At 44.4% G+C, this 25,041-nt stretch overlaps 1 protein-coding gene across 1 annotated transcript in view; it reads left to right on the forward strand.

The window, feature by feature from the left end:
* The first annotated feature begins 12,798 nt into the window (after nt 1–12,798).
* The window catches only part of LOC106610216 (FRAS1-related extracellular matrix protein 2), a 51,146-nt gene continuing 38,903 nt past the window's right edge, over nt 12,799–25,041 (forward strand). Inside the window, exons 1-2 of the mRNA XM_045722768.1 lie at nt 12,799–18,058; nt 18,410–18,499. Of these exons, the coding sequence (XP_045578724.1) occupies nt 13,021–18,058; nt 18,410–18,499 (5,128 nt within the window). The 5' untranslated portion in view covers nt 12,799–13,020. The remainder of the gene's footprint in view (nt 18,059–18,409; nt 18,500–25,041) is intronic.

Genomic DNA, 25,041 nt, shown 5'->3' on the forward strand with positions numbered 1-25,041 from the left:
GAATACAATTGCACTTTAATATATTTTTTTTCTTTTTCTTTGTGTGTATTTAGTATTTTCTTGTTTATACCTGTGTTTTGTTTTTGTTAGACATGTTTGATGTAGAGATGTAAGTTGTTGATAATTTTGTATAATAATTTTTAAAAATCTATGAGCCTGTTTGTCATATTGTGAAGAAATTTGGCGTGGAACAAGCATCCGAATGCACTCGTGACTATTCTATGCACACCAAAATTACAATCTGCTTCTCTGAATTTCCTTGTGAAAGCCTAACACTGTAAGATCGTAAGAATGGCTTACCAAGAAAAACTTCCTAGAGGACTCATTCAAGATAAAAAGAAGTTGGAGCACCCAGCAACACAAAAGACAGCCACTGCATTTTGTAACTTAGCTAGCCATGTTGGCAATAGTGCACGCTTTCAAATGATGCCCACCTGACCAGATTTTGATTCATAATGGACCTTTTTTGGAATGTGTAAACAACAGTAATTGTGTGATGCTGGGAATACAGGGCAGTGTTCAACAAGTCTGCTTGCTCTAGTTCCTCAACAGCAGCTAAGAGAGCTGAAAAAAAGCACCTTATAGTTTTAAAGACTCTTTGAGTCATAAAAGTGCATTGAATTTACTTTGGAGTGGTGTGTGGCCACTTGGGGAAAGAAACCAGTTAGTCCTCTCACTCAAGCACTTAAAAAAAAAATGTTTTGTCTTATGTTGTACCTACCCCAAATGTCCCATGAATATTCATATCATGTTACCAGAATGTATCCAGAGTATTTTCAGATTTCGTTATAAAAAAAATGCGGGGAAAATTACAGTAAATGTAAAATGCACATAAAATCAACACTGTAATGTTTGGATTCAGTCTTGTCAGATTGACTGTTTTGTCCTCGCCTTTAGTCGAATAATTTTCTCAATCTCCAAACTGTTCATTTTTAATTGCTACTATGGTTATGCATACGCTTTCCTGTAAGAAACACTTTAATTTCGCCCTATCCATATAGGCCAATTCCCACGATTGTAAGCGGTTAAAGTAACTTTATACCTGACAGAATGGGGACAGCATGGACAAGTGGGCTAGTCTGGTCATTCAACGACACAGTACAGTGCAATGTAACATTCCTATGTAATATACTGTAACTGTGGCAGACAGCGTCCCAGCAGGGTGCATGGCTTTTGCCTGGACAGCAGCTGCAGACCCAGCTCTGCTATATAGGACACTCCATCCACAACTTAGAAAACATTCCACCCCACTGCAACTGTACTGTCCCCTTCCCTCTTCCCCCAAGATGCATGGTTTGACCCTTATGTAGCCTACAGTTCCAGGCTTTCGACTAGAAGTGCTAGGGCCCATAGGTTCACTGAAGTAGGATTTTCTATAACAAGATCCAAGTATGAGGTGACTGAATTTAGTGTGAAGTATGAAGGTGCTGAGTATTTGCCATTGCCTTATTGTCTGTGACTTCTAGACAATGACACTGAAACAAATTATTGGTTTGAGAAAGACTCTTTATTAATTGTCACTGCAATGTATCTGTCACGTCCTGACCATAGTAAGTTGTTATTTTCTATAGTAGAGTGGTCAGGGCGTGACAGGGGGTGTTTTGGGTGGTTCTATGTTTTCTATTTCTATGTTTAAGTTCTAGTTTTTCTATTTCTATGTTGGTATTGTTTGGGTTGCTCTCTAATTGGAGGCAGCTGATCCTCGTTGCCTCTGATTAGAGATCATATTTAAGTAGGGGTTTTTCTCTTCTGGTTTTGTGGTTTATCTTTTGAGTAGTGTGGTTTATTATCTTTTGAGTAGTGTGGTTTATTATCTTTTGAGTAGTGTGGTTTATTATCTTTTGAGTAGTGTGGTTTATTATCTTTTGAGTAGTGTGGTTTATTATCTTTTGAGTAGTGTGGTTTATTATCTTTTGAGTAGTGTGGTTTATTATCTTTTGAGTAGTGTGGTTTCCTCTCTGCGTCACGGTTTGTTGTTTTTGTATATTCAGTTATTTTCATGTATTGCATTTAGTTTCACAATAAAGAAAGTATGTGGAACTACGAACACGCTGCATTTTGGTCCGATCCTTCAAACAGACGTGACAGTATCGCCAAGAAGTAGTAAAGCTTAAATTCAATATTTTTATCAAATAATGTTTGTTTTTTATAGCCACAAGGGACCTAAAATTCAAATATCTAAATGATCCTTGGTATGTCCATCTTAAAACAATTCCATTTGTTAGCTTAGTAGAACCCCCAATGTGTCCATGTGAAATTATCTAAAACCGTTGTTTATAATATGTTGGGATGTCCATGTGAAATTATGCATTTGTGATAGAAAGGTATGGTGGGCTATCATGTTGGAACATTCCTAGCGGAAAGGAGTTCCTGGAAAGAATACTTAGTGCTCAATTTGCCTTTGCCTGGGAGAGTGCAGGCTGGGCAGGTAGCAGGTTGGCTAGAGTAGAGCCATACCTGAGTTTTGTTATCGGCAAATAGTTGTTGCCTGAATAGTTTACTGAGAATATCTTAGATTTTTTTCAAGTCTTTGTCAACGTCCTGTTTTATTTTCTGTACAATGTTTATTGGCCAATTAGTCCTGCACCTGTTAATATTGTAAATCAAAGCCTCTGAGTGGTGAGCACCAGAACATCCTGTCTGTCTCCTCACTGTCCGATCCTCCACCTCAGCATCTGCTTCACACTTATTAACAGTCCTGACAAAGCTTGCTCACTTGAGTACAAAACTGTGGGTGATTAGGGCTGCGTTTACACAGGCAGACAAATTCTGATCATTTTCCACTAATTGGTCATTGACAAATTACATCAGATCTTTTCACATCAGATCTTTTTCAGAACTAATCTGATTGGTCAAAAGACCAATCAGTGAAACAAAAATCAGAATTGGGCTGCCTGTGTCACAAACAGCCAGAATGCATTGACACTATAATTTGTCGTCTGTTAGCACACCAGCGTTGATGGCACATAGGTGAGCACTGAGCGGCCTAGTAAAATAACGGTATGTCCTCTACCAGTAACGTTACTCCCCTTCACTACTGACATTGGCCTACAGGGATGCATGTCCACAACTGTCCGTGCAGCTGTGACTAGCCATTCATCATCACCATGATGTAGAGGTTATGAGATGTTCAAGATCTATAAACTTTACGGACTTGTTGAGAATGTATAGAATGTTTTTAAACACGGTGTGAACACAGTGTGACAGATATGACCAGACAACCTACACGACGAGATGGTGCTACAGTCACAGCAGTACACAGAAGTGGTGTCATGGACATGGTTAGGAATTTACAGACATAACACTAAAGTAAAACAAATGTTTATGTCCTTATATGGTAGCCTAAAAAAGGGTTCCAAAAGGGTTATTCAGCTGTCCCCATAGGAGAAGCCTTTTTGGATCCAGGTAGAAACCTTTTGGGTTCCATGTAGAACCCTCTGTGGAAAGGGTCTACATGGAACCTAAAAGGGTTCTACCTGTAACCAAAAAGGGTTCTTCAAAGGGTTATCCTACGGGGACAGCTGGAGAACCCTTTTAGGTTCCAGATAGCACCTTTTTTCCCCGAAGAATGTAGATTCTATAATTAAATGATTTTTCATTATATTCTTTTGCCAGGTTACTCTTAATGCCAATTTTACCCAATAATAACTTTGTTAATGCATTAATTTGATTACAAAGTGGAGAAAGTCATATACTTGGGTTATTCAGATTTGTGGTTACTTGCTGCCCTGGGCATACAGGTGAGTATTCATACACTGAGTATACAAAACATTAAGAACACCTGCTCTTTCCATGACCAGGTGAAAGCTATGATCCTTTATTAATGTCACTTGTTAAATCCAGATGAAGGGGAGGAGACATGTTAAAGAAGGATTTTTAAGCCTTGAGACATGGATTGTGTATGTGTGCCATTCAGAGGTTGAATGGGCAAGACCAAAAACGTAAGTGCCTTTGAATGGAGTATGGTAGTAGCTGGCAGGCGCACCGGTTTGAGTGTCAAGAACTGCAATGCTGCTGGGTTTTTCACACTCAGTTTCCCATGTGTATTAATAATGGTCCACCACCCAAAGGACATCCAGCCAACTTGACACAACTTTGGGCCAGTCAACATGGGCCAGCATCCCTGTGGAACGCTTTCGACACCTTGTAGAGTCCATGCCCTGACGAATTGAGGCTGTTCTGAGGAAAAGGGGGGTCCCAACTCAATATTAGGGAGGTGTTCCTAATGTTTGGTGTACTCAGTGTACATGATAGATGTTTGACAATGTATATGCATGACTAGTCATCTGTTAGGGACTTCTGTAAATCAAATTCATGGAAGATAAAGACAAAATTACGTGAGCGCTTGGGATTATCAATCAAATGTATTTATAAAGCCCTTTTTACATCAGCTGATGTCACAAAGTGCTGTACAGAAACACAGCCTAAAACCCCGAACAGCAAGCAATGCAGATGTAGAAGCACGGTGGCTAGGAAAAAGTCCCTAGAAAGGTCGGAACCTAGGAAGAAACCTAGAGAGGAACCAGGCTCTATGGGGTGGCCAGTCCTCTTCTGGCTGTGCCGGGTGGAGATTATAACAGAACATGACCAAGATGTTCAAATGTTCATATATTACCAGCAGAGTCAGATAATAATAATCACAGTGGTTGTAGAGGGTGCAACAGGTCAGCACCTCAGGAGTAAATGTCAGTTAGCTTTTCATAGCCTCTCATTCAGAGTTAGAGACAGCAGGTTCGGTAGAGAGAGAGAGTCCAAAACAGCAGGTCCGGGACAAAGTAGCACGTCTGGTGAACAGGTCAGGGTTCCATAGCCGCAGGCAGAACAGTTGAAACTGGAGCAGCAGCATGACCAGGTGGACTGGGGACAGCAAGGAGTCATCAGGCCAGGTAGTCTTGAGGCATGGTCCTTGGGCTTAGGTCCTCAGAGAGAAAGAGAGAGAGAAGGAGAAAGAGAAAGAGAAAGAGAGAAAAAGAGAGAGAGAATTAGAGGGAGCATACTTAAATTCACACAGGACACCGGATAAGACAGGAGAAATACTCTAGATATAACAGACTGACCCTAGCCCCCCGACACAAAGTATTGCCGCATAAATACTGGAGGCTGAGACAGGAGGGGTCGGGAGACACTGTGGCCCTGTCCGACGATGCCCCCAGAAAGGCCCAACTAGGCAGGATATAACCCCACCCACTTTGCCAAAGCACAGCCCCCATACGAATAGAGGGATATCTTCAACCACCAACTTACTACCCTGAGACAAGGCCAAGTATAGCCCACGAAGATCTCGCCCACGGCACGAACCTGAGGGGGCGCCAACCCAGACAGGAAGATCACGTCAGTGACTCAACTCACTCAAGTGACCCACCCCTTCTAGGGACGGCATGGAAGAGCACCAGTAAGACAGTGACTCAGCTCCCGTAATAGGGTTAGAGGCAGAGAATCCCAGTGGAGAGAGGGGAACCAGCCAGGCAGAGACAGCAAGGGCAGTTCATCGCTCCAGTGCCTTTCCGTTCACCTTCACACTCCTGAGCCAGACTACACTCAATCATAGGACCTACTGAAGAGATGAGTCTTCAATAAAGACTTAAAGGTCGAGACCTAGTCTGCATCTTTCACATGGATAGGCAGACCATTCCATAAAAATGGAGCTCTATAAAGCCCTGCCTCCAGCTGTTTTCTTAGAAATTCAAGGGACAGTAAGGAGGCCTGCGTCTTGTGACCGTAGTATACCTGTAGGTATGTACTGCAGGACCAAATCAGACAAATAGGTAGTAGCAGGCCCATGTAATGCTTTGTAGGTTAGCAGTAAAACCTTGAAATCAGCCCTAGCCTTAACAGGAAGCCAGAGTAGAGAGGCTAGCAGTGGAGTAATATGTTCACATTTTTGGGTTCTAGTCAAGATTCTAGCAGCTGTGTTTAGCACTAACTGAAGTTTATTTAGTGCTTTATCCGGGTAGCTGGAAAGTAGAGCATTGCCGTAGTCTAATCTAGAAGTGATAAAAGCATGGATACATGTTTCTGCATAATCTTTGGACAGAAAGTTTCAGATTTTTTCAGTGTTACGAAGATAAAAAAGCTGTCCTTGAAATATTCTTGATATGTTCGTCAAAACAGACATCAGGGTTCAAGAGTAACGCAGAGGTCTTTCACAGTTTTATTTGAGACGACTGTACAACCGTCAAGATTAATTGTCAGATCCAACAGAAGATCTCTTTGTTTCTTGGGACCTAGAACTAGCATCTCTGTTTTGTCCGAGTTTAAAGTAAAAAAAATCCCCTTTAAGTTTATATCTGCAAAAAGATGATTCTGAGATCATTGGCTTTAAAGTTCCGAACCCTCATTGGCTTGAATGGTGTCAGTGATTAGTATTCTTTGGAACTTAACAACATGAATTGGGGTATTTAGAGTACTATATAGGTAGAGAACATTGAACAGAACAAGGCTATGGCAATAATTCAATTTTGACAAAAATGCAGATAGAACCTCATAGTCCTAAATTCTCGATGGTTGTAATGGGAAAGTTTGGAAGATGGGGAAAATATACATTACCGGAAAGCATGAGTCATGTAAGCTTCTGCCTGGACCTCAATTTGACTTCACCTTAGTGGAACCAACAACTGCTGCAAACGTCAAGCATGACATAGACAGTAGGAATTCCCAATCTCTTCTCAAGGAGGAAAGAGGGGGATTTGAGAATACACTTCGGCTTTGTTCTCCATCCATCATGGGTCATTAAGGGTCTGTCATCGTGTGCCTGTCCCCAGGATGGGGAAGTGAGACCTGGCAGCAGCAAGAGCTGAATGCCCTGGCCCCTGCCCAACCTCTCTCTGTTTACCAAAGGCCATCAATAAGAGCATGGCCCCAAGGGAACAGAGAAGGTAAACCTCACACAACTAGGCCATTGATACAGTACAGTCAAGCTAATGAGTCAGTCAGCACTATGCCATGTGTTATATACTGTTACTGTACTGTGACTCAACAGCTATGGCTAATGCTAACACTAGGCTAATGCTAGGCTTGTGCTAATGCTAGGCTAATCCTAGGCTAATGACCCTTATTAGCAGCATCCACAGGCAGCACATACACTCAGCAGTCACTGCTAGCATTTTCTACTTAGCATTTAACCCCTGGAACAATCTAATGGTCCATAATGAACTACAGTACTGCCTTGGTTGGATGACAACTAGAGAGGAAACCCTATCCTGCTTGGAGCGAAACAGAAATAGTTTCTTAAACCGTAGAAATAAAGTAAATAACCATTGGGGTTATACAGTTATATAAAAAGCTTGGTTTGTTTGTTTCTATAGTTACACCATTCGGACACACCCACCGTTCCATTCCTATAACTGTCCAGACGAGCGGAGGTAATGCAGGACTTATTTAGGAGATGTAATGAAAGGACCTAGATGCAGAATGCATGCCATGCTGGGTATTCGGCACACGTTAAGGGGCATTTGTCACGGGAGGAGGTTGCTAAGTGCCATGCAGTGTTGTCCGAAACGCGTCAGCATCTCCAGAAACAGTACAGCCTTTTATTTTTATCAGCGTTATTTAAGGTATAAGTTCAGCAGCTCACCCAGAGTTCATCCACCCATGCATTGTTCAATGGGCCCCCTTGTAAAAATCTCTTCCCCGGGGGGACCGAGTGGCGCAGAGTTCTAAGGCACTGTATCACAGTGCTACAGGGGTCACTACAGACCCGGGTTTGATCCCGGGCTGTATCACAACCGGCCATGATCGGGAGTCCCATAGGGCGGCAAACAGTTGGCCCAGCGTCTTCTGGGTTAGGGGAGAGTTCGGCCAGGGTAGGCCGTCATTGTAAATAAGAATTTGTTCTCAACTGACTTCCCTAGTTAAATAAAGGTAAAAAAATACATTTTAAAAAATGTACAAAAGATTTGTGTCCAGTGCTTCCTATCCGTATTAAAGAGATTTATAGATTGAGCCCATTTCACCAGAAAGTGATTCAGTGACAGAACAGCCATATTAATCACTTGAAACTGTATTTCATTTGTACCAGCTGTGGTAGATTGAATGAATGAGAAATTATTGCTACACTTACATTTCTAGAACAGTAAGTTTGGGTTTCTGCAATAATAATTCCTTATTCTCCTTGAATATACTTGGTAATCATGATAAAAGAGAAAGAACTATAGAAGACTTGCGTTTTTAAAAATTTAAACTGTGGACCAACGTCCTCATGATTATAGCTTAATAGCTATCATACACGTTACTCTATAAAAGGTCACTAAGTATATTTATCTTAACGTGACCTTGCGCCACGCCATACCGACGGTGCATTCTCACATTCTCCCTGGTTCCCCAATCTGACCGCAACACGTCTCTCTGTGTCATGCTGTGTCGTCGTGACCCACCATCATGAGAACCCAGCGAACCCTCATGCTTACTGTCGTCCAATCGAATGTTTAGATGAAAAATATAATAATCCTAAATAACATAAGACATTGACGTGAGAATGCTGACGACCTGGCTGCTGAAGACCTGGCTGCTGGCGACCTGGCCGCTGAAGACCTGGCTGCTGAAGACCTGGCTGCTGGCGTAGATGCCGAGATCATGTGTCGCGTCATGAGATGAGATAAACTCCTCTCCATCTCTCCATATCCAGGGAGGACGGGCCTCGGAGGGGGTTTCCATCATTGCATGGCTTTAAATCTGATGCCAGTAACAGCCCACCGCAAAGGATATATTTGGACTTTCTACTAATAATTTATAGGAAAGGTCATCCAGTGCTTTTTTTAACTACAGTAGAGACATGGTCTATCGAATTCTGCAGGTCACTTCCAATCATCTGTAATATAGCCTAGCTATAAACGATTATGACAAGAATTATAAATATGATATTTACTCATACACATATGGAAAGCCTGGTTCCTCTCTAGGTTTCTTCATACTTGGGAGTTTTTCCTGGACACTTTGTTTCTGCTTCTGCTTGGACTTTGGGGTCTAGGACTGGTTATTGTAATTTATAGATTGATTGACTGATTGATTGAAATGGCTTTTTGCTTACTGTATCTGTCTGATTGTAACATAAGCTGTTTCTAGTCTAGTGTCATTAAGTGAAGGGGTTTGTTAGGGGATGAGGCCAGTGTCCCAGGGTCACTGTCACCCCACCTGCCCTGCTAGGCCAGCTGATGCCAGGTGCTGGGTGGTTCTCAGTGTGTGACCGAGAGGAGTTTGGTACCGGGGTGTCCCAGAGACCTGACCCTAAAGGGCACCAACCCGTGAACAGATCATAAACCGCCACATGACCAGGTCACACATGTCACGTTGTTTAACTTATTGAGGCGTTCAATATTTGCCCTGTAGGCCTGTATACCTGGTGCCATTTTGTTTTGCTGTTGACAGTTGCAGTTTGAAAATGTATTTTGTTCAAGCGAGTGTTGATGTTGAGTTAGGTCAATGTGTACTGTTTGAGTGGACTAAGAGGCTGAACATCCATTTTGTAAACTGATCCTCCAATCTCTACTGTTGTCCATGTCAATTTCTCAGGGACGAAGGATAATGTTAAAACATGGCTCATGTTACCAATAAAATCCTCTCCCTTAGTTAATTTTATATTACACAGGCGTCATATGGAGGACTACATTCAGTGCATTCAGAAAGTATTCAGACTCCTTCCTTTATTCAACATTTTGTTACATTACAAACTTATTCTAAAATGGATTAAATAAATGTTTTTCCTCATCCATCTACACACAATACCCCATAATGACGAAGTGAAAACAGGTATTTAGAAATTTTAGCAAATGTATTAAAAAATAAAGCAATTCAGACCCTTTGCTATGAGACTCGAAATTGAGCTCAGGTGCATCCTGTTTCCATTGATCATCCTTGAGATGTTTCTAAAACTTGATTAGAGTCCACCTGGAGTAAATTCAATTGATTGGACATGATTTGGAAAGGCACACACCTGTTTATATAAGGTACCACCGTTGACAGTGTATGTCAGAGCAAAAACCAAGCCATGAGGTAGAAGGAATTGTCCGTAGAGCTCTGAGACAGGATTGTGTCGAGGCACATATCTTAGGGAAGGGTACCAAAACATGTCTGCAGCTTTGAAGGTCCCCAAGAACACAGTGGCCATCATTCTTATACGGAAGAAGTTTGGAACCACCAATACTCTTTCTAGAGCTGGCCACCCGGCCAAACTGAGCAATCGGGGGAGAAGGCCTTGGTCAGGCAGGTGACCAAGAACACGATGGTCACTCTGACAGAGCTCCAGAGTTCCTCTGTGGAGATGGGAGAACCTTCCAGAAGGACAACCATCTCTGCAGCACTCTACCAATCAGGCCTTTATGGTAGAGTGGCCAGACGGAAGTCACTCCTCAGTAAAAGGCACATGACAGCCCTCTTGGAGTTTGCCAAAAGGCACCTAAAAAAAGATTCTCTGGTCTGATGAAACCAAGATTGAACTCTTTGGCATCAACTCTTTGGCATCAGAGGAATGCTGCCTATGACCCCAAGAACACCATCCCCACCGTCAAACATGGAGGTGGAAACATTATGCTTTGGGGGTGTTTTTCTGCTAAGGGGACAGGACAACTTCACCGCATCAAAGGGACGATGGACGGGGCCATGTACTGTCAAATCTTGGGTGAGAACCTCCTTCCCTCAGCCAGGGCATTGAACATGGGTCGTGGATGGGTATTCCAGCATGACAATGACCCAAAACACACGGCCAAGGCAACAACGGAGTGGCTCAAGAAGAAGCATATTAAGGTCCTGGAGTGGCCTAGCCAGTCTCCAGATCTTAATCCCATAGAAAATTTGTGGAGGGAGCTGAAGGTTCGAGTTGCCAAACTTTAATGACTTGGAGAAGATCTGCAAAGAGGAATGGGACAAAATTCCTCCTGAGATGTGTGCAAACCTGGTGGCCAACTACAAGAAACGTCTGACCTCTGTGATTGCCAACAAGGGTTTTGCCACCAAGTACCAAGTCATGCTTTGCAGAGGGGTCAAATACTTATTTCCCTCATTAAAATGCAAATCATTTTATAACATTTTTGACGTGTTTTTCTGGATTTTCTAGTTGTTATTCTGTCTCTCACTGTTCAAATAAACCTACCATTAAAATTAGAGACTGATCATTTCTTTGTCAGTGGGCAAACGTACAAAATCAGCAGGGGATCAAATACTTTTTTCCCTCACTGTACATTTGCAAAAAAAATCGAAAAACCTGTTTTTGCTTTGTCATTAGGGGGTGTTGTGTGTGATTGAGGGGTAAAACAATTTAATGTGGAAAGTCTTTCAGAATGCACTGCATAGGATGTCTTGGGAACAACACTTAAAGGTTTTCTTTCTGCATAGGTTTTCCTTGTGCATATGCTGTCGAGTGTTTTCTGCTGCATTAAACATGAATGCTTTGTATGATGATATTCTAAACCTTATCAAATATCATCCCATGTAGCGAAAAATAGAATAGAAGCTTGTTAACCCCAAGGTGTGAGGGGTTGTGGTATGGTGATACACCAGGGCCCCTGATCACAGGAATAGAGTGGAGAGGAGGAAGAGGACATTACGTTACTGACCTTGGCTTTGGGTATTCTCTGGTAGCCTGTCTGTCAGGCCACAGTATGATAAGAGAGATGTCATGGTTCATTAGCATTGGATCTGGCCCTTCTGAAAGACCCCACTGTTCACGTGAAGCACAATGTGAAAATACCATGGCGATCGCTGATGATATAGCCTATCAGAGCACCGGGTTGACTTCAAAGTGTCTCCGAAACTAATGGGGCAGGTTACCTGCCTACCTATACCTCATAATATCTGACCACGAAAATACCCTGAGGAAAACATTGTGACATTTTAAAACTCTTATTACTTTATGTTTTGCATTTCATATTTAACTGATTATGTTAACTGACTAAATGGGATTTTTTTTTGTTTTCTATTTTGGTTGGAATGTAGTTCAATAACCGTAGTTCATGTAACCTGCACCAGGTTACCCAATAGAGGGCACTATCGTCAGTGTTCCATAGTGTCATTGCCTTGCACTTCAAACACTCCTGTTCAGTGTTTGATCATGCTTAATGCACAATGAAAGCGAACCTCTAAATCAGCACTGGTGTTTGAATCTGAAATATTTAACGTAATAGTCCACAAAATCATCACATCCTCCTTAGTGTAAGACTCATTCAAAATAAATATGCATTAATCAAACTGTGTATTTATGTAAGGAGGTTTATTATCAATGTGTTTAGACCAGGGGTTCTTAAACTTTTTCAGCTCGAGACCCAAATGAGAAATTGATGTTCCTCCCGTGACCAAAATTGTCCCCCAACAACCCAAATTAAGAAGAAATAGTGTGTGATTACAGATGTATTTTCATAACCTGTGACCCTTCTCTCACATACATGCCCAGGGCCCACTTTGGGTCCGGACCCACATTAAAGCCAATTCTGCATGTGTTGTCTTGGAAACCTGGACACTGCATTTTTGGAGGTCTTCAACTGATGATTTAGGTTTCTTTTGGAGAGGGGGAGTGGTTTAGGTAGTTTGTTGGGTGGCAGAGGAGGATGGGGGGGGCTGAGACAGGGAAGGCTGGGGGGGTATAGAGGAGGAGGGAAGGCTGGGAGGGGATAGGCAGGGGGGGAAGAGAGAGGGGAGGGAGGGGATAGGCAGGGGGAAGAGAGTGGGGAGGGAGGTGATAGGCAAGGGTACTGGAGGGGCTGTCCAATGTGCTTTCTTAAATTAGCTGTTGGGGGCAGGAGGCATTCTCTCCGTGTTGTCAGAGGGAGGAGTCTGGGGGCGCTGTCACTGTCTACTGCTTCAGTATTACCTGCACCATAAGATCAACTACACTTTTCCTGTGTGAGTGTGTGTGTGGACAGAGAGAGAGAAAGAGGGAGCAGAGAGAGAGAAAAAGAGACCCAAGCTTCAACTTTTCAACAGCCAGAGTGGGGTTTACTTTTTCTCATCTTTTTTCTTCTCTTGAGAGATTTGATTTGAAGGACATTTATTTCTGCTGAGTTAAACAAAGTTGCAGGGCAACTGGCAGTGGACATGGCTGGTTGTCTGCAAAGGACAGAACTTTGTAAAGGGCAGGCACGTTTGTTGAGATGCCTCTTTATGCTTTTCACTCTGGTCTTTTGTTTTTCCTCTGTGGACGCAGAGCCCCACCAATTCGATTCTGCTTTCCTTTACCGACAACGACAAGGACATAATGCTGACAGCATCATCGTGGCCAACAATGGCCTCCGTGTTCCCTTCGGGAAGTCTGTGTTCCTGGACCCTGTCAATGACCTGGTGACTGAGGTGCAGCCCGGAGACCGCTGCTCCATCACGGTCCTGGAGAATGACCCACTGGCCCAAAAACCCGGAATGCTTAGCCCTAAGAAGTTCCCCTGTGCGTTTGACGGTGATGAGGTGAAATACACTCATTTTGGTTCCCGGAGCCCCAGTAAAGACAGGGTGAAGCTGCAGCTACGCTACGACTCCCAGACGGACACGGTGGTCATCCCCTTCATGCTGGAGGTGGAGGTGGTCTTCCAGCAGCTGGAGGTCCTCACCAGGAACATGCCCCTGGCTGTGGACAAGCTCAACGGCAACAGCAACCCCATCGACAAAAAGGGCCTGGACTTTTCCTTTGAGGATGGTGTCACTCAGTGCAAGGTCGCCACGCTGGTCGGCGCCGGCGGTCTCCCCAGGTATGGCACCCTTTTAAATAATTCCACTAATGGCCAGATGATGGACTGTGATGAGTTTCTTAAGCAAGGCATTCGCTACAAGCACACATCCACCACCAACTCTCCTAACAGAGACTATATCCCCATGTTGGTAGAGCTGCAGGATAATGAGGGAAACACCATTATGCAGGAGCATTTCCAGATCATGGTTAGAATCAGAGAGGGTACAGAGAACACCCCTCCTAAGCCTAGTTTTGTTGCTATGATGATGATGGAGATTGATCAGTTTGTGATGACAGCTATCACCAGTGACATGTTGGCTGCCGAGGATGTTGAATCTGATCCGGACGACTTAATCTTTAACATTACTTCCCCCCTGGGCCATCAGCAAGGCTACATCATCAGTACAGATGATCAGAACCTCCCCATCACCTCATTCTACCAGAGAGACATTAAAGATTTGAAGATAGCCTATAAGCCTCCGTCTGAGGATTCAGAAGTAGAGAGGATTTTCCAGCTCGAGTTTGAAATTGTAGATACAGAGGGCGCCGTCTCTGATACGTTTGCCTTTATGATTGTGGTGAAGCCTATGAATACTCTTGCTCCCGTAGCAACCAAGAACACAGGGCAACTTTTGTTTGAGGGCCAGTCCAGAACTCTCTCCAGCTCTCACAACTTAGAGATCAGTGATGAAGATAACCTGGACAATGTGAAAATCACAGTGGTGGATGGCTTGAAGCACGGCGAGCTGAAGGTGCTCGGCACTCGCAAGAAATTCTTCACACCTGCTGATTTAGATGCCGGCATTGTGGTTTACCAGCACGACGGCAGCGACACCTACAGCGATAACATAATTTTTAGAATGACTGATGGCAGCAATGAGGTTGAGTTTTTGTTCCCTATCACTATAGCCCCCACTGACGACGAACCCCCTACTATCAATGCAAACACCGGCCTGGTGCTTTTCAAGAATGAAATCATGCAGATTTCCCCCTTCATTCTGAGCGCCACAGACATAGACTCAGAGGATTCTACCATTAAATTCATCCTTGAGGCCCCATACTCCACTGTAGGGGAGCTTATCCTCAGACAAGTGGAGCCTCCCTCTGACCCCTCTCTCTGGAAGTTCAGTGAGACAGATGAAATGTTTGAACAGGTGGTGACCGAATGTTTCCAGCAGGACATTCTAGATGGGAAGCTCTTCTACCGCCACATTGGGCCTCACAGCACCACCACTGTGATGGATCAGTTTGTGTTCCGCGTCCAAGATGACAATAACCCACCAAACCAGTCCGGTGAGCATACCTTCACCATTAAAATCCACCCGGTGGATGACCTCCCACCAGAGCTCTACCCAGGGACCACACTTCACATGACAGTGCAAGAGTATGAGCTGACTCACTTCAAGAAGACGTTTTTGCGTTACACAGATCTGGACTCGGATGACAGGGATCTGAAATACACCGTCACCAAGCCCCCCACTGACACAGACGAGAACAACCCGGCCCCCCTGGGTGACATTGTTCTGACTGACAGTCCCGACTCTGTGATCAGTGAGTTCACACAGGCGCAGGTCAACCACCACAAAGTGGCCTACAAGCCCCCAGACCAGGAACTGGGCATCACTCCAAAAGTCCTTCAGTTCACATTCATTGTGGAGGATACTGCTGGGAATACAGTAGATGGAATATTCACTATTTTCTTACAGCCCGTCGACAACAAGCCTCCCTTTATCACCAACACTGGTTTCACTTGCCAGGAGAGAAGCACGTACATCATCACTAAGAAGGAGCTCGATGCCACTGACCAGGACACAGAATATGAAAATATTCTATTCACTGTGACCCAGATTCCTCGCTATGGGCAGTTGCAGTATTTAGGGATCGATATGTCAAACAGTGAGACATTTGTCCTGGAGGACATCGAAAATGGCCATATTGCCTACATCCATGGCGGGGAGGAAAGCCACAGTGACGTTATCAAGTGTGACGTCAGCGACGGCTTCCATGAGGTACCTATCATCATCAAGATCTCCATTAACCCAGTTGATGACGAGACCCCCACCATCATGCTCCCTGCTGGCCTTCTAGGGGCAACCATCGATGTCCTGGAGAACGGGGCAACTGAAATCACCAGCAACGTCATCCAGGGCCGCGACGAAGACACTGACGACCTCATGCTGACCTTCATTGTTGAGGAGCCCCCCAGGCTCGGTGAGATCCTGGTGAGCGGTGCCCGCGCCGAGAGGTTCACCCAACAGGACATCATCAACGGCGTGGTGATGTATGCCCACACTAGTGGTGAGATTGGCTCCTTCAAAGAGCATGACTCCTTCAACCTCACCATCTCCGACATGTCCGATGAATGGGTGGTCGGGGGCAACAAGGTCCAAGGAGTCCGGGTGCTCGTCACCATCCTGCCCGTCGACAGCATCCCACCCATCGTCAGCGTCGGGGAGCAGTTTGTGGTGATAGAAGGGGAGAAGAACGTCATTACTCTGGATCACGTTATGACTGAGGATATGGACACAGACAACAATGACATCCTGTGCACCGTTATTGTCCAATCAACATCCGGGTACGTGGAGAATATCTCCCCAGCTCCAGGTTCTGAGAAGTCCAGAGCAGGCACCGCCATCACCGCCTTCAGCTTCAAAGATGTCATCCTCGGTCATATCTACTATGTCCAGAGCATCCACAAAGGTGTGGAGCCTGTGGAAGACAGGTTCACCTTCCGTTGCTCCGATGGCATCAACTTCTCTGATCGCCACTTTTTCCCCATCGTCATCATCCCTGCCAATGATGAGAAACCAGAGATCTTCATCCGTGAGTTTGTCGTGATGGAGGGCATGAGTCTGGTCATCGACACACCCATCCTGAATGCGGCCGATGCAGACATTCCAGGGGACGAACTGGAGTTTGAGATCATAAAGAACCCCAAGCATGGCAAGATAGTTCAGCAGCTTACAACGGGCACAGTCCCTGTTGTCAGGTTCTCCTTGGAACAGATAAATGAGGCCTCCAACATCATCTATGAACACGACGACTCAGAGACCAAAGAAGACAGCTTCGAAGTTAGGCTCACAGATGGGAAACACACAGTGGAGAAGAAGATTCTCATCATGGTGATTCCTGTCGATGACGAGACACCGAGAATGGCCATCAATGACGGACTGGAGGTTGAGATCGGAGAAACCAAAATAATCAACAACAGGGTCATGAAGGCTACCGATCTGGACTCTGAAGACAAAGAGCTCATCTACGTTGTGCGTTACGGCCCAAGCCAAGGCTATCTCCAGCGTATCACCAAGTTCGGACACGTTGTGGGCAACATCACCCTCGACATGAACTTCACCCAAGACGAAGTCGACAAAAACCTGATCCAATATGTGCATACGGGCCAGGAGGGTGTCCGTGACCTGCTAAAGTTTGATGTTACCGACGGCATTAACCCCCTTATCGACCGATACTTCTACATCAACATCGGAAGCATCGACATGGTTTTCCCCGATGTCATCAACAAAGGGGTGACCCTAAAAGAAGGGGGCAAAGTGACTCTCACCACTGACCTGCTCAGCACCACTGACATCAACAGCCCGGATGAGTTCCTCAGCTTTAGCATCACACGTGCCCCTAGCAGAGGCCATCTTGAATGCACTGACCTCCCAGGTGTGCCCATCTCCACCTTCACCCAGCTGCAGCTGGCCGGCAACAAGATCTACTACATCCACACCTCAGACGATGAGATGAAGATGGATAGCTTTGAGTTCGAGGTGACGGACGGCTACAACCCGGTCTTCCGCACCTTCAGAGTGTCCATCACGGATGTGGACAACAAGAAACCTGTCCTGAGCGTCCACAAGCTGCTGTTGGGAGAGGGTGAAAACAAGCTCATCACCCCATTCGAGTTGACTGTGGAGGACCGTGACACCCCAGACAACCTGCTGCGCTTTGTGGTAACCCAGGTGCCGGTTCATGGCCAGTTGCTGTTCAACGGCACCCAGCCAATCAACACCTTCACCAAGCAGGACCTGAACGAGAACCTCATCACCTACAAGCACGATGGCACCGAGTCCAACGAAGACAGCTTCTCGTTCACTGTCACCGACGGCACACACAACGACTTCTACGTATTCCCTGATACCGTGTACGAGACACGTAAGCCTCAGATGATGACCATTCACATCAGCACTATTGACAATGGGGTCCCCCAGATCGTGGTCAACAAGGCTGCCCCCTCCCTAAGGGTTCTGCATAGTGGCCACCTTGGCTTCCTGATCACCAGCAAGGCCCTGAAGTCCGAGGATCGAGACAGTCCTCACAAAGTCCTGAAGTACTCCGTGGCCGAGGCTCCACAGCACGGCTTCATCATGAACACCGCCCTGGGCAATGACAGCATCAAGGCCTTCACTCAAGGTAAGACTAGCATTTAATATTACATATATAAAAATGTAAAAAAAACTATTGAGGAAAAAGTGAACGAACATTCAAAACAATTAAAATCTGACAAATGTACTTTTACATTTTTTTATTCTAAATTGATTGAAGTTCCGTACTTTGGGAAAATTATGTTTACAATATCAGTAAGACCAGTATTCATACTCTTGCCAGAATCATTATTGTAATGCCTTTGTCTTTGACATAATCTAAAGTGATGCCTGAGGGCTGTAAGTAACCTTCAGTAAAAAGTGGAGTAATCATCTGATGTTCTAAAGAGTGTAGAGATTCTCCTCCTTACATTTCCAATTCACCCTTTCATGTCATCAGCTGATATCGACGAAATGAAGATTTGCTACGTGCTGCTTGATGGTAGCAATGCCACAAGTGATATATTCTACTTCACAGTAGAAGATAAAGGTAAGACCCTGTTTTTTAATATTTGAACCTCATGCTCATTGACGTTGTAGTTTCCCATTACTGCAGACTTACATCACATGGCCTGTAGACATTCTTTTCGGCATCAGCCTTCTTTTCAGATTGAATCTTCCTGCTCTCTGTCCAAAGTGTTTGCATCACAAAGACTTAAATGCAGTTCGCCATGACTGACAGCTAGCACAGAGCCCCTTCTCTCTCCTCGCCCCACCGCTGAGGGTGGCAGGTTTAAAGGGGGTTTAAAGAAGGGGTGGAAGAGGTCAGTGGGGACATGGGCCAAACAGTGTCCCTGGGTGTGTTAGGAGTGAAAGAGATGGAACGCCCGGCAATTAAAAAAACTCTTAACTTTATTGTATCATGAACAATGGGGCTTTTCCTTTGAGGTTTTTGTCCTGGGTTTCCTTCAGTGTTTGAAGTGATAGCATGAAACCACATTTGCCACCTTCAATGCCTCCAAGGCATTCCAAGTATTCATCAAACCATATGTTCATTTTTATGGAAATCGATCCTAGATAAGTGAGAATAGCATGAGCCTTTGACCCTGTGTGTAGAGGAAACCACTAATTTTGAACAGCAGTTTTGTAAGGATGAAGGTGACTGTTAAGGTCCTGGCCTGCTTCATTGCTTCTCAAGGTTAGTGGAACAGAAACGTGTGGCTTCTCAGACACACGTAACTATTTCATAGTGAAGTTAGCAGGTTTTGCATCACAATCCCAAATTCTCATGGAATCGTTTTAAGTGCTTCTATTTTTTGGATTCTATTTTCTGTTTGACTTGTCATCACCATCCGATATGGTCTTCTGCGTTTTGCTGCCAGATCCATTCCTTACCTTCTCTAGGGATCCTTTGCTTGGGAGGCTTTGGATTTCAGTAGCTGTGTGTATTTATATTCCCCTGGAAATTAACTTTTGGTCCGATGTCATATGAACCGTTCCTTATTGGATTTCATAACTATCCACACAGGTTGCATTTCTATCGTGACAATCCTATTGGTGTTTTCAGTATACAGTCATTAATATGCATGATTATGATGTTAGTGTTTGTATAACGTAGCTTTTCTATCTTATTGTCGGTAGATTTCAACTGTTGGAGTAATGCATGTATATCATAAAATATGTTTTTGGTTTCAAAGTATATTCTACATATTCTACACATTTGTGTATCACACACAGACTGTAGAGTTTTGAAACAAATCAGTTATTGGATATTCGTTTGCACTTTGTTATGGTTCACTTCGTCCAAAGTACCATTATGGACCTACTTTAACTGCATCACAGATATATATAGCGAATGCAAAGCAAAGGAAAAAAATATAGCAGGTGGGGATGGGGGCATGCGTTGCTATTTTAACATCAGCTGTAAATGCTTAACACATTCTGAGGTTTTGAAATGCATCCCTCCATGACACACTGTAAGAAAAGTTTGGGCTATATTTATGCTGGATTGAGGACTAGCTAGCTAGCGCAATATCATCATCATCATCATCATCATCATCGCCATGGTTGTTGGCCACGGAGGGTTTAGGTGTCATGGCCTTTTGGTCAATTCCTCTAGTTGTTTTCACCAAATTGAACCCCTCCTAAGTTAACCCTTTCATCTCCATGTTAGCGTTCACTTCCAGTAATTAACTCTCCTGTTAGGACAGAGAATTGGCTGTGAGAACAGAGTGGGAGAAAGGTTAAATAATTTCTGAAGGTATTGCACAACAAGGAATTATTTTCCCGTACTGTCCCGATTCACACATGCTGAAATACTGAGACTTATTTTCTTAATTATTAATACTTTTTAATGCATGTGTCTTCCCAAAGTTTCCGTATGTTTTGGATGGACACTTCCTCTTACTCTGCTAAAGCAGAACATGCTGAATTCCAGATGTCGCTCTCAGACAGTACAGCCTTAATGGATAATGGGGCTTTCTTTCTCAGGGCTGTCTGTAATTGAGGGTCTGACTACAACAGGAAGGGGACACAAGGGCTTCAATTAGCTCCACAATCCCCTGTGTTTGTAGTGTAGTCTGTCCCACTGTTCTGTTTGAGATTCCAGCCAGCACATCTGAACCAGGTGCAGGGTTGGCTATATACCTCTCTGCCATCTGTCTAATGTGACTTTGTTTCTGTCTGACTATGGTTCACATGTGCAGAGCACTGAGTCAGGGCTGGTAGGACACACACCACACACACACACCGAGTAACATCGAATAAAGGCATGAAAAGGCAACAATTGCCTGAGTCGTAAGTCTGTTACTGTCATGTCGGAACAATTTGAAACAGCATTCTGTTGGTCAGCGAACATGCACATAAAAGTTTAGTGTTTTTTTATGTGTGTGAGAAACACCGCTGGACGTTCTAGATTCTATAGAATAAATGTTTGCAGCAGAAATTACCATGAACAATACCTTAAAACTAATACTATTTACACCCTAAGCGTGCAAAATTCACCTAGAAAATAGTCAAAATGGCTGCGTTGTCTCCCTGTAGAGTTTTATTGCTGCATTGAAACAACATGTCATAAATAATGTGTTATGCGCCTTTTGGGGGCCCTATGCGAGACTGTAGAGACTTATTTTAGTTTTAAAGTTAATTTCCTGCAATTCTACACATTTGCCATTATTCGGCCATGATTACTACAAGTTTAAATAGCTGACTGGACTAACTTACCAATCTAAAAATTGTTAGCTGACATGGGCTAAATGAGTGACAACCAGTGACTGACATAATGAGAAAAAACTGCTAATGCACAACCAAATGTCGAAATTGCACCTTGTGTATTCTACTATTCTTACTCTCAATAGTATGTTGAGACCCTGACTGAATTCCTTTGAATGAAGCTCTCCCCTTGTCCCTCACCTTGATGGGAATGTAGTGATATAGCATAGCATAGCGTTAGCATAACCTTTATGTGTGAAGTGGTGATGTAGCGTTAGCATCCCTTGGTGCGTTAGCATACCTCAAGACAAAGGAGATTATTGTAGACTACAGGAAAAAGAGGATAGAGCACACCCCCATTCTCATTGACAGGGCTACAGTGGAGCAGGTTGAGAGCTTCAAGTTCCTTGGTGTCCACATCACCAACAAACTAACATGGTCCAAGCACACCAAGATAGTTGTGAAGCGGGCACAACAAAACCTATTCCCCCTCGGGAGCCTGAAAAGATTTGGTACGGGTCCTCAGATCCTCAAAAGGTTTTACAACTGCACCATCGAGAGCATCCTGACTGGTTGCATCACTGCCTGGTATGGCAACTGCTCAGCCTCTGACCGCAAGGCATTACAGGGGGAAAGTGCGAACGGCCCAGTACATCACTGGGGCCAAGCTTCCTGCCATCCAGGACCTCTATACCAGGCGGTGTCAGAGGAAGGCCCTAAAAATGGTCAAAGACTCCAGCCACCCTAGTCATGGACTGTTCTCTCTGTTACTGCACGGCAAGCGGTACCGGAGCGCCAAGTCTAGGTCCAAGAGGCTTCTGAACAGCTTCTACCCTCAAGCCATAAGACTCCTGAACATCTAGTCAAATGGCTACCCAGACTATTTGCATTGCCCCTCACCCCCCTCTCCACACCACTGCCACATCTATGCATAGTCACTTTAATAACTCTACCTACATGTACATACTACCTCAACTTTTTGAAACTGCACTGTTGGTTAGGGGCTCGTAAGTAAGCATTTCACTGTTGTATTCAGTGTATGTGACTAATACAATTTGATTTGATTTGCTGGTGTGGTGTCACCCTGGCTACACTACAGCTGCCCAGGCCTTCCTGGGGCAAGTGGGCACATCTGTTGATTGGGGTTCTGACAAGGAGAGCCAGGCAGGGTGAACTGGGTCCAGGCAGGCTCAACTGGGTCCAGGCAGGATGAACTGGGTCCAGGCAGGGTGGCGGTGGCTCTGGTCCTGGTTGTTTTGGAGGGAGAGACCAGAAGAGACAGGGGTTTCAGCTGAGTCAGATACTGTGTGAAATGTGCCTTTTTCTCTATGTGGTACCACACCTTTTACACTTAAATAGACCTGCAGATACATTGATAGTTGCAGCTGTCTTTAACCTTTTACAGTAGTGGGCTAAAGTTGCAGCTGTCTTTAACCTTTTAGGGTCATACAGAGTGATTCTTGGTAGTCTTAAACAAATCTACTTTGAAACAAAAGTATACACCTCACACACGGTTATGGGCTTAAACAAAGAAGACACCTGTACCATGTCAGATATAGAGATGAAATGTATTACATTTGGAGTTTGCATCTGACTATTGATCTAGTGTCAGCCCTCTGTTCTGTCACAATAACAAAACTATTTGACATAGAAACACCGTCATTTCAGTTTATTTGTATTTTTTATAATGTTTATTAATTATGAAATTATGAAAAATATGAATAACATTCCACCCATGAGGCCACAAGGTCATTTGACTGTAGGAAAGGGCTACAGTGATTAGCACCCTTTAAATGGATTAAAATACCTGCCAGGCGGATGCATGTAGTGCACCAGACTCCCTTGCTGCGTCCCAAATGGCACCCGATTCCCTTCATATTACAGCACTTTTGAAAAGCAGTGCACTATATAGAGAATTGGGTGCCATTTTTGGAGGCATCCCATAGCTTTCTAAGTGGAACAGGCTTGTTAAACACACATCATCACAAACCTGCCTAGCAACACAGGACCTCAGCCTCCCCAGACAGTCAGCCAATACCAATATGTAGCGGTCCGGTATGCATCCTCCCTTTTCAATACATACTGTACCTACCTTTTCTGTACCAGTATATGTGTCAAAGATTAGAAGTCTTGTCAAGCTACACATGAAAAAGAAAAGGGGAGCCGCAAACTCTAGGAGCTCAGATGCAATCATTTAATAACCTAATATCCAACGTTTCGACAGAGAAGCTGTCTTCATCAGGGTATAATGACAAACACTGCGGGTCACCAGTTTATATAGTGTCAAAGGACACACAGGTGTCTGTAATCATGGCCAGCTTTGGCCTGATATTATTGGTATATTATCATATATAAAGATAACGTACAAAAAATATGAATGTATAGCATACGATCATAGATACAATTTGGCTACATAGGCCTACAAACATTTATAATGAATAACAAAATCACATTAATCACAGGAATGGCTTAAGATCAAAGTCTACATTGAGACCGAAGGGAGCAAGGATCTCTCCTAGAGAGGGTGACATGTCCGATGCCGATCTAACGTAGGGACGAAATCGAGTGGTTGGCTTCCAAAAAGGGGGAAGCTACACACACATGCTAGTTACACGGTCTTGCATGCGATGGATGGGTACACACTCAATCTCCTTACCTTTAGAGACTTACAGTCTCTATGGTGGAGAGGGTGGTGAGGAAAGGGGGATGAAAGAGGGAGGAAGGGGGAGGAAGGGGGGAGGAAGTATTTCCCAGTCCCAGCAGGTGTCGAGAGACACAGAGGCAGCGGCGGCTCTACCCATAGCACGGCTGTGTGTGTGTGTGGGGGTTTAGTGATGACTTCCCAGTGTCTCTGCATTGTTCAAGAAAGGGGTCAGCAGTTGCCACACTGCAGGAAGTCCTGTCTCTTGAAATGGACAGTGGCCACATTCCAAGTCCTGGTAGCATATGCTATCCTTTTTCTGTCAGGACCCCAGAGGGAGGCCCTGCGGAGTGCCTGTTTAACTTTTCACCCTTCAGGGAGATCCGATGGACGGAGGAATGTGTAAATCACCAGTCAGCCCTGAGGAGTTGCAATTAAAAAATGTAAATGCATTTTGGAAATGGTTGTTTAGAAACTGATGTCAGTGTTATACAACAATAAGCAGACTGCCTGAATCATAAGTGACAAACTCAGACGGGTTCCCTTCATTCAAGCCTTAATGTATTATTCGATGAGGGAATACCTTATCCCTTGAGGCCCATAAGGACACAACCAGCCCACTGGTTCTGTTCTGAGGGGAGATTATGAGGGACTCTGATGGATAAGGTGAGCTGAGGTATAGACCTACTCCCTCATCTCCAGGCATATGGCTGTGTAGAGATTTCCTCTTCGTTGAGTGATGGACTCAAGGAGGAGTTGTTAGAACAGGTGAGAATGGTTAGGGTTAGGAGGACAGGGTATTATCAACCCTCCGTCCCTTCACCTAATCCTGCTGAAAGACACAGCAAAGCCCTGACCTGGAAGGGAGGGAATTCTGCCTCGCTCAAAATGGCCACCTTTGAATGTTTCCTCAACACAGTTTTTGTTGTTGTTGACTATCCCTGTGTGATAATAGGTTTATGACCAGGTGCTTGGATGAAAGGCAGTGTCATTCTATCATTAAAGGCTAGATGTATTTTTCTATCCCAATAATGAAGTTCAGTGTGTCAGTTGGGATTACTCCTCTTCTGTCATCCAGGACTGTCTACAGACGAGTGGTCCATCAGGCCAGGGCTACCCTACCAGAGGCTAGTAGTAACCCCTTAAACTCGTCCAGACTCGTCCAGACTTCTGAAGGGTTTTTCTTCCTCCTTTTGTCTTTTTTACCTGTTGAACCAAGAAAAGCCCATTGAGACCTGGCC

This window comes from Salmo salar, chromosome ssa08 (genome assembly GCF_905237065.1).
Source record: "Salmo salar chromosome ssa08, Ssal_v3.1, whole genome shotgun sequence".
In the NCBI taxonomy this organism is placed as follows: domain Eukaryota; kingdom Metazoa; phylum Chordata; class Actinopteri; order Salmoniformes; family Salmonidae; genus Salmo; species Salmo salar.